This window comes from Opisthorchis viverrini, assembly GCF_000715545.1.
Source record: "Opisthorchis viverrini unplaced genomic scaffold opera_v5_8, whole genome shotgun sequence".
Classification (NCBI taxonomy): domain Eukaryota; kingdom Metazoa; phylum Platyhelminthes; class Trematoda; order Opisthorchiida; family Opisthorchiidae; genus Opisthorchis; species Opisthorchis viverrini.
In genome coordinates this window covers 3,518,383-3,534,496 of record NW_008751664.1, presented here as the reverse complement: position 1 = coordinate 3,534,496, position 16,114 = coordinate 3,518,383, and the positions used below count along the sequence as shown (strand labels likewise).

The 16,114-nt window shown below is 44.0% G+C and overlaps 1 protein-coding gene across 1 annotated transcript in view; it reads left to right on the top strand.

Annotated features, from left to right (window-relative positions):
* T265_12648 (hypothetical protein) overlaps nucleotides 1-10,724 on the top strand; it is a gene marked incomplete at both ends in the record, with an annotated part of 32,729 nt that extends 22,005 nt beyond the window's left edge. Inside the window, 5 exons of the mRNA XM_009164730.1 lie at nucleotides 272-561; nucleotides 1,614-2,026; nucleotides 3,661-4,036; nucleotides 8,671-8,894; nucleotides 10,301-10,724. Coding sequence (XP_009162994.1) covers nucleotides 272-561; nucleotides 1,614-2,026; nucleotides 3,661-4,036; nucleotides 8,671-8,894; nucleotides 10,301-10,724 — 1,727 coding nt within the window. The remainder of the gene's footprint in view (nucleotides 1-271; nucleotides 562-1,613; nucleotides 2,027-3,660; nucleotides 4,037-8,670; nucleotides 8,895-10,300) is intronic.
* Nucleotides 10,725-16,114: the final 5,390 nt, after the last annotated feature.

Below are 16,114 nucleotides of genomic sequence, written 5' to 3'. Positions count from 1 at the left end.
TTACTGATCTTGTCTTTCATGATTGCTTACCTCTTGGAATTCTGCAAGCTATCCAGTCTTCAAAACGACGAGTGTTGGGACAGTTTTGATTGTTCCTTCATTCATGATTTTCTAAACGACGACACTTTGCCTAAATCTTCTCACCTTATCAGGAATGCCCATTCAGAAGTCGCTTCCAGTCCAACTTGCCTTAAACTCATTACCAAATTGTTCGATTTTCCATCACTTCAGTGGTTTTTAACCTCTTGGACTGCCTTAATCTTCTCCTCAGGAACCACTCCCACGCTCCGACTAAGCCTGTTTATCAACAATCGTATGGTTGAATGCACATCGATTAAACGTGCTTTGGAATCCTCATATTCCACGGTGCTTTCTCGTACGCTGTCATCCAGCCCAGGTACCCAGTCCATTTTACGAAGGTCCTTCGGTCCAACATCAACGGCTTTCAAACCCGGTGGTTCCCACTGTAGTCTGTTTGTATACTTAAACCTGCAGTTACCCCCTGAAAGTTTGGACGTGAATGTGCATCCTACAAAAGCCCAAGTGAATTTCCTCAATGAGGTAAGTCCAACAGTTCATCCCTCGTTTTCTCGATCTCCACCTAGGGTGGCACTTTGCACAATAATAAATCTGATGGTCGAAATTCTGAATTCAATATGAGATCGTGGTCTCAATTTTAGCAGATTCTATAAAGCAAAGTTCAAAACAGTTGAATTTCAACGGTGAAACGTCGTAATGCTGTCGACTGCTTATTTTCATTCAGTAGTTCACCAAGGTATGTTGTGTGGTCAAGGCGCTTCAGCAAGAAAACGACAACTCCACCCCGATGCCTGGAATCGATAAGCGCAGAATGCCTCCATCGGCTAGCTCTGATTCATCTTTGGATGACAATATAGGACATTATTACCACGGTTTCCAAACTCAAAGGAACTAGTTCAATGGCATCCCCTTTTTGTTTACGTAGTAGGGTTTGTAGCTCTATTACTCTGTTTTCTGTTTCTTTGTAAGAGGCAGCCGCCGAACACACGTGTTTCTGTACATTAGGAATGTGAATAGCCTATCCTTTCAATCCTTCTATCTCGGGGATTTGAAACTGTGGTACCCACAAGACGCAGGTGATTATATCGGGGGAGCGTTCGTAGGCCTCGCCGAAGGCATTGAAATTCTGATGAAATTCTTCAGTGTAGAGTATCTAGTTCTTCAGCCTTAATGCTAACTGCTGTTTGATTCGCCATACAGATTGACGTGCTATATTTCTACGCTGAGTGGTGCAAAATAGGAATCATAGAGTGTAGCACTCACGGATGTCACCGTCTTTGTGCCTCCGTTTTCCTTCTTGTCTAAAACAGTTGTTTCTTCTGAATATGAACCGCTTCTTAAGGGAACCGCTTCTTAAGGGTAACCAAACGTCTAGAGTACAGTTCAACTTGAACAGACGTTAAGTCGTCGTCACCTAATCGTTGTGTTGAGAATGGTGGAATTTTCGATCGGACGCGTTCCATCTCTGAATTGTATCTTAGTTGGTTGAATCTCACTCTCGTCACGTTTAGTCACTGGTTATTTTCGTTGCATATCATACCAACACATTCATGACTGTTTTACAATTCCCGTAGGAACAAATCGTCAATGGTCTGCAGGACGCAGTTGAGCGCTGTTTGTTGTCCTCAGCTCAAGTGCGGTCTTTCCTCACCCGTCCACTCCAACTTTCAGAAGTGAGTAACAATCGCCCTTCAGATACTTCAGTGAATGAGGAATGTGAATCAAACAGATCTTTCAAACCTCAAGAAAAGGTGCGAGTCGATGTGAAAGAACAATGTCTGGAAAAATTTGGGCTAGTTTCTAAGCATTCGCCTCAGATGGGTCATAAAACTTGGGACGGTCGTGTTTCGCAGCCCGTGAACGATCTAGTTCGGCAGAAATCCTGTCCACCATCTCCAGGAAGTCCCGATATAGAAGAAGAAGATGGGGAGCAGCCGAATAGCGAAGACGTTATAGATCATGCATCTACGACCAAAGCGTTTTCAAGGTTCGTTTGGATTTTATGCAAGACCGTACTTAACTTCTCTGTTGATCTACAGGTATCATAAATTCACACTGAAATCCATTGTAAGATCTGCTATGTGAAAGTTGGCCTAGTTTTTCTAGACTTCGGATTAGGTCACTAATAATTTCTATGGTGACATTAATGTGACTTACGCCAAGTAAAAGCGATCAAGAATTACCATGTTCAATGACTCATTTTTTCTTAAGGAGTTCTAAAGAGTGTAATCAGACTAACGCTGGCTTGATCACCAGAACCAAGTTAACAAGTTGCGATTTTAATCTATTCCGGTGCTATGGCAGTTTAAGGTACAGCTTCGTTCACGGGTCTACTGATAGAACTTGAAAACCCAACGTGATTATCAGTTCACTTTGCTTCCGATTTTACTGTCTACTGATTATCCTTCTTTTTCCGGGTTATTGTTCTTATCGTCCTTAGCTGCATTGTCCACAATTATCAGGAGTGCTTAATATAGGAATGCTCCCTCACTGAAGATACAGTAGTGGCCTATTTCACCCAATTCCCCGTAAACTTAGGTTTCTAGGTATTTCCGATCGGTGTGCCATTGAGCAACGCTTTATCCGATCGGCAAGAACTGATTCGCTCAAGATTTCTCTATTCACTACTCTTTTTATCGCTCAGCTGGGCACGCTAGCCGTACCTGCTTCTTTCTGGTCGGTTGCTAGTGTCGGGTTCCTCAGTGTAGGCAAGTTCGTCCAGTGAAAGTGATTCATCATTCAGCTGTAACACCTTTTTTTGATGCCAAGCTGCCATGCCACGAGATGTGGGATATTCTCAGTTTGCCCAAGCCCAGACAGAAGTCAAGAGGCAGAATTCGGGTTCGAACCACGGACCTTCCGGTCAGTAAATTCGTGCCCCAACCACTGAGCCATCTCGTCCCAAAGATAGTCGTTCAGCTGTAACATCCTTTCGGTGCCTAACTGTCATGCCTCCAGAAGGAAGCACGAGGGCTGAAATACTGCCAGGTTGCCCAAGCCTAGACAGGATCGAACCGCGGACGTTCCGGTCAGTAAATTCGCGCTCTAACCACTGAGCCATCTCGCTCCAGTGATGGACAGACAGATGGTTTCTGAAGTAGAACACCTTATACTATTATGCCCACACTTGATACAGTATGTAATTAATTTCGAACTTTATGGCAACCTAATACTGAGAAAAGACAGGCTGCTCTCGTCTTTTTCTTGAATATCAGGTTCAAAGAAAGCCGTTCAGATGTAGCACCCTTTCGGTATCTAACTATCATACCACCAGAAGGAAGCACGAGGGCCGGGATACTGCTCAAGCTGAGACAGGAACAGTCAAAGCCCGTGTTTATTGATGGTTGCGTATGTTGGCATGTGGCCATATGATCGATGCTACATTGATTTTTGAGTGCGAAGGGGGCCCACATGGTTTTTCAACCAGTGCGTATAGTGAACCCAACGCTTACCTGAAGCTCAAATGTCATCACATTCTTTAGGCCTTTAGGGGACAAAAAATGCCATCTCTTTCACCAATCTTTTCAAGAAATGTACTGCATTATCCTAAAATGACCCGTCGTTCACATTTTCATTCGCCTTCCGTAACCTTTTAGTTATTTTTGTCCTTCCTTTTGACAGCACTGATACCAAACAAGCAACTGACGTTTCACCTCTGACCTCGCGTCCGCTACTCAAAACCGAAACTCCGAAACGTTCTTTACATGACACATCGTTAGAGCCCCTACAATCCAGTACATCCGTCACATTTCCCCCACCACCAACCAAACGTCGCATTGTTCGCTTAAACAGTGTGCTCCAAATGCGAGAGCGAATCGCGGCTAACGCGGATGAACAGGCAAAACGCCTACTTCGGTCGTCCAAGTTCGTCGGTTTAATTGATGAGACACGTTGTCTCATCCAACACTCGACCGATTTATTGTTGGCACGGCTTGTACCTCTATCAACGGCGTTGTTTTATCAATTAATGGTGTTTAACTTCGCAAATCATGGAGAGGTGAGCTTGAGTACACTGCCCTTCGTGCTTATGTAATGTTTTGTCTTCGATTATGCAGTTAAGGAACTGGCACACTTTCCAATGAAATAACTGAAGACGAGAGAGAAAATTGTGTAGTTTGAACGACGTGTGTCAGCCACATCATTATGCCAGATGAAGGTTTCAAGATACCAAACAGGTAGTTTGGGGTTTTTCCCAATATATCTTAATCTCGGTGACAATGACGCTCTTGAATTTATTCAGTCTCCTTAACTTGAATAGACCTCTCCGTTTTTCTTTCTAGCACTCTATTCACTATTCTCCCATCATGTTCATTTTTCTATGGGGACTGACCAGAGTTTACAGTGAGCCACCATCTACACATACATGGTCGAACAAATGAAATGAAATGGATGAATAACATGGACAGCTTTGCTTCCAGATTACCTTGATTTACGAAAGATCAGGATGGATATAATGGTTTGAAGCAAACTCCTGCGTTAACTTTAGTGTCCATATGCGGAATAGCCAGTCAGTTGCAACTGGGTGTAACTACACTTTCTCGTATCTTTGCTTCGTCTATCGGTTGCAATTCCCCTTTAAAGCCCATTTTGGCCGAGCGTCCTGTGTTCTTCGTCCGTTATACGGAACAGAGTTGTCCAGTGATACTTTCAAGTTTCAGGACGTCGTAGAGTCCACATTGATTGGAATGGCTGGGGAATCGTGACGGAGAATTAAGCAATTGTGTTTAGGACTGTTTAGCGGAATATCGTTGTGTCCGGCATTTCCATCCTTTTAATGTAACTTAACGTGTTTCAGTTATTCTCCCCCGACACTGTGCACCGAGATACAAATGGTCCGGACGTCACTGCTCCAATCACCGACGACAGGAGCAAAGGATGCGGGATGAAAACGCATTTCATTTAGCTGCTTGGTAATACAGTGTCTGGGCTTCAGCTTGGAAGTGCACCTGTGATTGAGGTCGGGAAGAACTGTGACTCATTGAAGGCGAAAGCTCTACTCCATTGATTCGGCTGCATATGTAGCCGGTGCGCGCTTATCAATGTCTCAAACTACGGATGTGCACCATCTCTAAGTTCTCAACTAGAGAACTGAGAGCTATCAACCCAACCAGATTACTCGTCAAATGATACAATCATAGGGTTGAAAACTAGCAAATACACGAAGCACATGATCAGACAAAGTGAATTTTTAAGACCGCCTCGATTGATCGTTTTAGGCCTATCCTCTGCGCTTAGTAAGACACGAAGGTTACTTTCAGAAAAAAAACGAGATATCGCTATTAGTGAACACGGTATTCAACGGCTCAGCCAGGGCCACCATTTGAATATCCTCAGGATTCAGACAGGGCGGAAGTAGTGGCTGCCCTTGTTTGTGGACCTGTAGATTGGTTCGGCCACGTTTTTGATGTCACGTTATCAGTGAAAGGAAGAAGGCCTCCGCTACAGAGTTAATTACTGGAAAACACCAAATGAACAGGGATAGGGAAGCAAAATTCTCATATGCATCTTGTTTATAGAAAGTGTGTATCCGTCTTCTTCTCGAACAGATCTTCCTGACTATCACTCAAACGTAAACGAATGTCACAAAGCGATTCCACAAATTCCGTAATAAATTTCACTTTTCAATAGACGCGAAGCGGACTTATGAGAAAATCACATACTACTCGCATGCTTCATCAGTAGCATCCACCGTTACATCAGTAGCGTTGTTCCGTAATTTTAGCTGTCCTCAGTGTTCACGCATGTATTCGTATGTGTTAGTCGTAATGAGTTCATAAGCTCAGGAACAAACATCTAAACCACGTATTCCTCAACTTCTGTATATTCTACCACCAAATGGGACTTTTCCGTGTCTCAGGGCTATATTATGCTTCATCGCCAGGTGATTGTCTTACTGCTCTTGTAACTTGCCCAATCAGCACAGTGCTGAGTGAAAGCCCTGGCGCTCCCGTGTGAGACTAGGCTAGAAAAATTTCCACAAGTTCGATCGGCTTTCCCTGCTCCAAATAGTGCTAAATTTCTTTGAGTGCGCACAAACTCTTGATCAACCTGATTAAATTTTCAACAGTTCGCAGGTGGCCAGTCGGAAAGAGCTTCGAAAATTTTCTCTACTTTGCATTGTTATAAGTTCACAGTTGTTTTTAATTTGGGACCATTTTTCAAACACTGATTGCGTTTTTAAAACTTTGATGGGTTTTCGAAATTGCCTTTTGTCCGAAATTGTAGTTCGTTCGTGCTGTGCGTGTCTGACAGAGTAGGCACCTTAAGTTTACACGAACGCGTACATCGTGCACTGTGAGGATAGACAGTTGTTACTGTCTGGCCCGATCAAATGAACAACTTAAATTAGCGGCAGTGTCGGTCAGCGCTACTGCCATCTCTCTTGTCGGTTCTTCTCTGCATCCCTACTGTTTACCCTCATGGTGAAACTTCAACCTAACGGTTGGATAAGGGCGAAAAATAGGACTGTGCACAGCCGTGGTAAAACGGAGGTGTTTAGGATTGAAGCGCTTGTTGCCTGGATGGATTGTCTTAATTAGCGGGCTATTTTTGATAAAGTTGGGAGGATGCAAAATGTGACACTGTTGATATGATTCGCACCCGCACTCATCACTATAATCCGCTAAATAAGTTGATATTCTCTCCGGTTAACATCCCCATCCCTTGCTAACCACCGTCCGATCTTCCTCAAAGATGACAGTGACTGTTTGAGTTGGTGATCTTGCAGCTAGGAGATGCGTTTCATCATTTCCAGAACATGCGCCGACTGACCCAAATAGTCCCCTTTGTTGTTCTGGAAATTTGCAGCCCAAATACAGCCACTGGTTGTACTCATAAGTCCGTGTATAACATTTGCAGCTTTAAAGTTCGATCGGTCGAAGTCACCGTCACCGAGGCCATTCGTATCGATCCTCAAAATCCAGTTTTGTGCGTAAAGCTGGCCTGCGTCCTTTAGATACTCTTCGTCAGGTTTAATATTGCATGCTAACAATATGAACTGGTCCATTTAAGGTCATTCGTATCCAAACAGGAAAATGAATCTGGGCTTCTATGAAGTTGAAACACACTGCAAAGCTTCTGACTGACCACCCGTCAACCAATCAAAAAGTAGTCTTACCCCGGGTCGCTTAATGCTACATTGAAGGTTAATGTTATCGGGTAGCATCAAACGTCCTATTCATAAACGTTATTTCTCCCGTTCTGGCACTGTTTTCTTTCGGATACAAAGAGTAGTCAACTAAATTGCCCAGTTTTCTTGCGCTAGTAAGGAACATACCGCTTCCATCGGTGTACAGATACGGTCGATCTCAGTTATAGCGTCACCGCACCGCTGTCTTTTGTGACCGGCTGTCTTACCTTCTCACACTGTCAGTCTCATGATAGCCATCATCTGCCAACCAGATCGGGTTCATTCCGGTACATGCACACCACCTAATTCATTATTATCCAACATCATTGTTTGTTAACATGGTGAAAGCTAGGAACTTTGTAGTCGGTTTGGAAAGCAGCTGCCAGATATTGATGATATTGCGTCAAACCGTTCGGCTTCCGCAAACCCGCCCACTGTTTTCACCAAATGATGCTCAATATCGCCCTTTTTCAGGATTGTCTGTGCTTCAACATCTGAAATTCGCCGGCTTCAAAAGCAAAACCAGGTCTGTTCACATCGTCTTCAGTCCGCAACTTTCGGTACTTGTCTTCCGAACACTGAGCAATTAAGCCTTTTGTCAGTCAGGACCACACTGTTTCCAATTATCTCTACAGTTCCTCGAAATTTAATTTAGCTTCTGTGAAATCCTCTGGAGTCAGGTGCGCTCGTGATTATGTTGTACTGGGGATATTCGCATCAAGCTTTTTTAAATAAGGAGAGTCAGACAAACGAAAAACCCCTTATTCAACAGAGGAACTCCAATTATCTAATCTATTTCGCTCTAAAACAATGCTGCTCATATGCCGTTGCTTGAGACGCATTGATAGGAAACGATCCTTCTCTATCAACCTGTTTAATGACCTTGCTTGCTAGTCAAGCGTTAAACGTTTCTGCATCGGTTGAGTAGGCATATGTCTGACCTGAATTGTTCCCTCTAGCTGCACAGACAGAACAAGTTGCTAATTTTACGTGAGACCGTACATCTCAGCAGAGGAAGTTGCATCGTTTTTGTTTCCATTCGTAAGTCTTGCGTACATATCCACGATGGTATCTTTTTCATCATTATTAGCGCGTTAATCTTCCAACCTTAATCAATTCGATCATTCGAAACACTAAGACTGTTTTTCTGACAATTTTTGTAATCGTTTCAACTGGTTTCTAAGTTTTCGTCCTTTTCGATGCTAGGTTGAGCGTTGTACAAATTTTTTTCCGAAAAGAACACTGGTAAAGATAGTGATCCGCCTCTGTTGGAGTTCGTGTCGTCCGTTTCTGTTCAGATTATCGTAGTTTTAGGTGGTGACATGTTAGCATCCGGTCACCTCCACGTCTAATTTTTTTCGCCACACCGAGTAAACAACAATGGATTGTCAGTATTGACACTGACGACAACGATGTTAATGAGAACTCAAGTTTTCTTGCCTATTATTTGCTACATTGACCGTCACCTGATCAAAGCGGTCTTCCCTCTTCCACTCTTGTAGATGATCTTAAGTGAACCCGCTCCCGTCAAAGAACTCTTGATAATTAGTCAATCCTTCGGTCCTACTTCATTCAAGTCCGAGGATCCTTCAGCTTTCGTTCAGAATGCAATCCAAACTCTTCAAAGTAATTCGGCTATGCTATGGGACTATTTCTCGATGAAATTTGAACCAGACACCACAAATGGTGACCTCATGTTGGTCAGTCTTCCCTTACTCCTACAAAAGTATGTCGTTTGTTTTTTTTGTTGTTGTAATTTTCTGTTTTGTTTTGTTGCTTCGCTACAGAGCACAAGATAGCTCAGTGGCTAAGGAGCTGGCCTACTGACAGAAAGGTCCGTGTTTCTAACCCAGCCTCAGCATCCAGACCGTTTCTGCCGTGGCTTGGGCAACCTGGCGGTATCCAGGCCCTCGAGCTTCCTTCAGGTGTCATGGAGCTAGATACCAACCTGGTGCAGCAGCCGAACAATTATAATTTATTAGTCAGCTACAACGGCCTCTTTGAATTAATTTTACTGGATACATCAATTGTTCAGTCTGTGAAGCTATTGTAAGTTTATTTAACTACCGGAGCCCCCAAAAGGTTGTGCATTGTAGCAAAAGGAGGCAGATCGATCGAATAGTTGCATATGCGTACGGTGATAGCCGTTGTCAGGTTTGGTGCGTACTCCGAAAAGGAAAACGTCTGGAAATAATGGAGAATAGATCCGTTCCCCATAGGAGGGTGGTTTGAGAAAGCAAATGGCTCTTTTGGTACTTTGAGAATCAGATTAAAGCGTTGTTTTCTCATATCCTGCCTTGTTTGGCGTGATAGTAGCTCTGAGCTGTATCCTTGTTTGGTGGGGCGTATCCATAGAGTAAGTAAAAGAAATTACCGTACACCATTGTATCTGGATGGTAGTTCAGTGAGTCAACTTTTTCCTTCAATGAATCGCCAGCAGTCGGTATAAAATGTTAAGCGTGTTTGGATGGATTAACATCTTACGAATTATTCTGACAAGGCTTCAATCCTGTACATAGGTGAGAAACATTTTCGATTCGATAAGGCTCGCTCAACGATCTTGGCAACTTGTTTGTGCAGGGAAACGCCTAATGAAAGCATGGCCACAACAGCTGATCAGCTTTCTTGATGGAAGCCTGATCAACTCTCGAGGTAGGTACCCGGTGCTCTAGAAGTGCGAGGAAAGCTCGCTCACTCGTAACAGGTATACATGATCAGTGTCAGCAATGAATCCCGTACCACGCAACTTAGTACCTAGGGAGCCTTGACTAGCGGTTAAACCATTGTGTTGGGCTATATTAGTCGATGAAGGTTATGTTGCAGTTCAAACGATTCTTACAAAATCTTACCTTTCCCAACTTTTTGAAGTTCATGCTGCGGTCGTGATATGCAAACTCAATCAAGCAGGGTTTTCTAGTGACGTGCTCAGGCAGTCGGGTTGTGGATGCATAAATGTTTTTGAGTGATATTCCTCATCTCATCGATAATTTTACGACGGAGGGAACTCCCGCCTGATATTTGGGTTGACGTATTGAGATTGTGAGTGGATGGTAGCTTCGCCCAAAGGATTTCTTTTCAGCTTTTATATCCTTATGTATCCTCGGTTCTGTCACTCTTCTGTCATAAACACAGGTACATTCCTGATCTAACCCGCTTACCAATCTACGTTATGCGACTCGCAACGGAAGTCAACTGGGACGAGGAAATCAACTGCTTTGAAGATATATGTCGTATTACCGCCGAATTCTACGCTCCAGTCCCTAAGTTGTCTTTACTTTCAACTTCCGAAAAACTAGCCGAGGGAACTGCTAAAATTGATGATGATGTCAAAGATACTTCTTCTTCCGGGCAAACACCGGAAGTCCCCGTTCGTTGGATGATTGAACATGTTCTTTGGCCCGCTCTGTCATCGTCTTTGATTCCCGGACATGGACTTCTTTACGAGGCTCCTCCCCTTAGTCAGCTTTCCAGCCAACCACAATCCGCTTCGTCCCAGTGTGCTTTCTTTCGCCTCACCAGATTATCAGATTTGTACAAAGTATTCGAGCGCTGTTGATATTTTTTGCATATATTCGTTCCATCTTTATACTACCATGTGTTATTTTTCATTCCTTTTACGTTAAGAATAGTTTGGGTTCATTGGACTGCCACCTGTCTAGTAGATGTTCCTTTTCATCATATAAAATGCCCTGTTTCATCGGATGTGTATCCAGCTGTTCAATTGTCGAAGTCGTATGTAAACATCAGCTTTCCACCAATAACAGTCCGCCGCAAACGAACAAACAGATTCCTTCCAGGACAGAATGGACGTTCCCGTCAGCTAGGTGACTTTTGTCCAAAGGCTGACTTCGGTTTCCTTGATCGAGGTAAATAACTGTGACGGAATAGACAGTTTGTTATGCTTCGGAAAACTCAGGCAGGCCGTTTGGTATGAAATACAGGACAGCAGTCGGAATGGCTTAAAACACATTAGCTCCTATGTGCGATACAGGTGAAGTGCTCTCTGCCCTTTGGAGGAACGCACCTTGGTTAATACTTGCCATTCTTGTCTCTGTCTTCTACGGTAGGGGTCGTGAGCAATTTATGGGCACTTGGTGCTGCTAGCCGAAGCTGAGATTCGATTAGTAGACTCAAACTTGTGCATCCATTACTAAAATAGTCCTATTCATGTGTGCCACTTATCCAAATTCTGCGAAATGGATGTTCTCACTTGACGGATGTTGCTCCGCTTCCCGAAGTCTGACCGATAGCATGACCTTGAATCTTTGGATATTCACCTCGATCATAAATGTCATTTACTCGCACGTGGTAGAAGTTGCAGTATTGTATGGGAACTTCTTTCGAGGAAAAGCCCACGAGTTCAATTTTCGTTTCTTTGGGATATATCCTGACACCATTGGGAAGAGGTAGTCGGTGGTTATTATGCGAGAGGGGGGTCCCTCTGATAGTCCCAATGCGCCACGTAGGTCTCATTCTGATCTCTTCAGCTTCGAGTTTAAGGTAGGACCAGTATCGTCCGTACGAATGTTTGCACGTTCGTTTTTCCACTGTACATTCTTGTGGGAGCTGCAAGAACAAGGTAACTTGGCCTATTTACTTACTCCAGTTCACCCTCCTCCCAGGACGTTGGTGAAAACAATGCTGACGAATTGCAGACGATCGAGGTTTCTGCGCTATAATCAACATTTCAGTGAAGCTAGCCAATGGCTAAAAGCCAAGACGCACTGTACAACTGTTTTATCCACACCCGGAATCATCAACAGTGCGTAGCTTACTAATCTGAAGGATGTTTCGGATCCGCGTCCTCCTGGTTAGTAGTTGAAGAAGGAACGGCTTTGCCACGAGCGGCTGATCAGCACTGTGGCTAACACAATTAGACGGTATTCAGCGCTAATCGTCCTTCAATCGCGGAATTCTCATCACGTAGTTATGTATTGACTAGCTCCTCAAGTAACGGTTTCCCAGGGGAAGAGTTCACTACTAAAGAGAACCTAGTTTTCTGCATTGAACGTTTTATCATTCCTGAAGCTGAGAAGTGGCACGATGTTGTATTGTCCACCAAATGCTCGTGGAACCGTGAACTGAGGACATAGCCATCAGCCGTAAACACTCGTTATTCAATCAAGTAGACCTCTAATTGAGTGCATACTCTGGTTATGTCCCCAAAATCCGAATGCTTCCATCCACTGTTGTCGGATCGCTAGCCAAATTGCACAATTCGAGTAACCCTCAAGTTAATTATCAATCATAGTTATTTTCTACATTTCTGGCAAACCACTTCCACACATGCACTGTGAGGATCTGAGCACGCTGCTAAGCAAACGTGCTCAAATCACGGTAAAATATACTGCTGCAGGACTTAATTCCTTCTCCTACATATTGACGCTCTCTGTGAAACGGGAGTAGATACAGTATAGTTGGTGGGTTCGGTTTTTAACACGGTAGTCATCTAGCAGAACTGTTAGTTAAATATGAGTGGGCCTACCGCTAAGAACCCGGGATTTTCAGTGCATCGGGTCCTTCAGTTTACAGCCTAATTAAGCATCGCAGGGATGCATCGTGAAGCCTCTTCCTCAGTGCTCTAGACCTGATAAGCACGAGCAAACTATCCCACTTAGGCCAGTGAATGTCGGAGTGGGAATAGCTTGCAGTGTGGGGTTCGTCATCATCAGCTGTAGAACCATATTCTCATCGTACAGTGGTTACTGCTGCCGCAGTTTCGTTCACCGATGATTTGGATAGGTGTGGTAGATGGTTGCGTAATTGGAGACGGGAAGTGATATAATTGGTACGTAAATACGGGATTGTCAGTGAACTTTTACGTGGAATGATCAGGGTCCGATCAGAAGGTTTAAGTAGGGTGACACCCAGATCAGTTTTTCGACGGGACACTCAGTTGGTTAACGAAGACCAACGTCTGATTCACGTGTTGTCATCAATGGGCTCAGGCCCTCATGCACATTGTCAACTCTGTTGGAATTCCTGTGTATGGTAAGTCCACCATCCAGATGAGATCAGGCCAATCGACACCCAGAACAACCGGATGTGAGGACAATCAGTCAACTACATGGTCCTTCTCCACACAAGCACCTGCAGGTAAATATGGACCATAGGCTGGAACTGAACGGCAACATAGGGGTCCTAGGTCGAGTCAATTTTTCACATTGGAATCGGTACTGCAGGATTAGTAAAGCATAATTCGTACCCAGGACAATATCAGTGATGGTAGTCAGTCAATGCAGTTAATTTGTCAAACCGTGTGGAGTTTACGCACACAGGTCTAGACAGCTCAGCAGTCCTGAGTTGTCCGGTTTCCGTACTGATGACGTGTGCTCTGAAATGTGATTCTCAGTTGGACTCAACAGTTTATCCGGCGACCGTTCGTTCTTTCGTAAATATCTCTTATCGACTTCTTGCCCAGCGATTTGCCAGTCGTCTAGTCAAACTAGACAGCTTGGATCGATGAAGCATACGAACATAGGCACCCCGCCTAGACTACTATCCGGAGTGGGATGACCCCGCTCAAAATCCGGATATCGGAGTTGAAACACTGTCAGAGTGGTTCGGTTACTGGCGTGTGAAGTTGGTGTAGTTTGCTGACTAACTTAGGCCTACTAAAAAGACGTGAATTTAAAATAACGCGAACTGTGTGAACGCCACTCACTGGTATGACGAGATCTGTGTTCAATACCAACCCGAAACGGATTCAAGATCTTCATCCGAACTGATGGGAAGAGCCTTCGAAACCGGTTGATTCATGTTCACTGTGTTTGATTTCCATCTGATACGGTCATTCAGGTTTATTATGTGAAATTTAATCCTCCACAACGCTATTTCTGGCGGAAAGCTAAAAGATTGATTTCAAGAGCACCAACCAGACAGTGGTCCAAAACAAGTCGCGCGGTGGTCAGGCGATAGGATTTTGGATAATTTTATCGCTCATGTTGGCCACATTGTGCTAAAAAGAACTAAAAATAGCACATCTGGAATTCTGACTGGAATGTGGAAAACTGGAAGTAGAAATGCGGTTTTCTAATTCCCTGTCATCAGACTTGTAGGCTTTTCCCTTTCCGATAAACTGCGTCCAGAAGAAGCGTAATGCGATACTACTTAGCAATCAAGTTAATAGTATGATAGATGACAACGATTCACAAGTGACATTTTCTGAGTCTTTTCAACTTATTATCCTTATGTTTCCACGGGCATTTTGCTTCAATATTTGGGACCGTGAATACAGTAAACATCAGCGATGTTGAAGTTTCACTAAAAAAACGAAAATAACTCGAAAGGAACATTCAGTTCGAAGGGGATTCAGAAAATAGATGTTCTCTCTCATATGAGGTTTTTAGTCACTCCAATCCTACGAAAAGAATCGTTCCAGCTGTAGACCCTTTCGGTGCCTAGCTCCCACGCAATTGAGTTCCCAGCTCTCAGGAAGTCGGGTTTAATTGAAGGCCATTGCTGAACCATTAGGGAACATACATGTATAATGAGCGAGTCGCAGTGAACAATAAGCCGCACCGGTATTTTTGGGTTGTGGAAGTGCTGTGGCTCTGCTCCGATTCCCGGATTTTCTTGTAATCAGTGGGCAGGGTTTTGCTAATTACTCTGGTGAATGGGATGGAAAGTTACCTCTTCAATACGAAGAACAACTCTAGATACTGAGGAATCTCGTCTTTCGGAAGAAGGTACAGACGCTTGGTATGTGTGCCTAATAACAATGCAACTGCTTTGAAGAAATTATACGTGACACTTGGGATGGCATTCTTCACGAAAAACAGATACTTTGAGGTCAACGTCACTCAAAGTAACTACCATTGAACTTTTCAGGTACCTATTTTGTAATTCAGTATCAAACCGGATGCAAACAATTGGCCGTTTCGTGCTACTTCATGAGCTCTTTCCCTGTTGGCTGCCTGCAATTTCTGATACCAGACATGTTGGTCTTTGTTTTGGGAAAAATCCTGGTTAGACGACTGACTGCAGTGCACTGACACTTGAAATGTGATCCCTAAGGGAATGGCAAATCTGCCAAAGGGATTTATAGACGTCAAGTGCAATCGCGACATGTATCCGAAGCGTAAAACTGTCTCACTGTATATATGTCCCTTCAAGAATGTCAAAAAATCACGTACATGTCACAAGCTAAAAATGTAGTGAAATTCTGTTGGACTTATAGTCAGCATGTCATTGGAACACTAATCACCATGTCAGGTTTAGACAGACATGTCCACCTAATCAAAGTTTGTGTGTATTTGGATCGTTAGAGTGTAGAGAGAGAAGGAATTGTCGATGAGCATGGTGGGCAACAGTCTGAAGACTAGTGCACTAAATACGTCCATGCTGGATCACGCATGATGCCAGATGTGCTCGTCATAATCGGGTTGCAAGGGAACTTGCAAAACGTCTCCGTCGACTGGGGTACACCGTCTTCGAGGAGTTGAGAGCCCCTACTTCTACGTCGTTCATCAAACCTGACCTAATCGCTGTTCGAGATCGCCGTGCAACTGTAATAGACGTTAGCATAGTCTCGGATGGGCGTGGAGAGATAGTGTGGAATGAGAAGAAGCAGAAGTATGGTGCTGATGAACATTCCCTCGCCATAATCTCAGCCCTACATGCCATCGGTTGTGATATCGACTTTTTGGTTCACCAACCGATGATCATCTCTTATCGAGGGATCTGCTTTCCTCAATCCGCTAAGGCTGTTATTGGACTGGGACTTCCTAAGGTCGCAGTCAGTGACTTGTGTTTGCTTGCCATTGTGGGCTCCCTGCGTACTTATGACACTTTTATGCGTGGCACATGGCGTTGAAGGTACATTTTTGCCATTTAATCTCACACCAGACCCAGTATGACGGTCACTTTGTGCCTGATGTGCGAGTCTTGACTGTGCTAGCGCACACTGCGCCTTGAAGAGCATTCACCATTGTTTGTCCTTTCTTT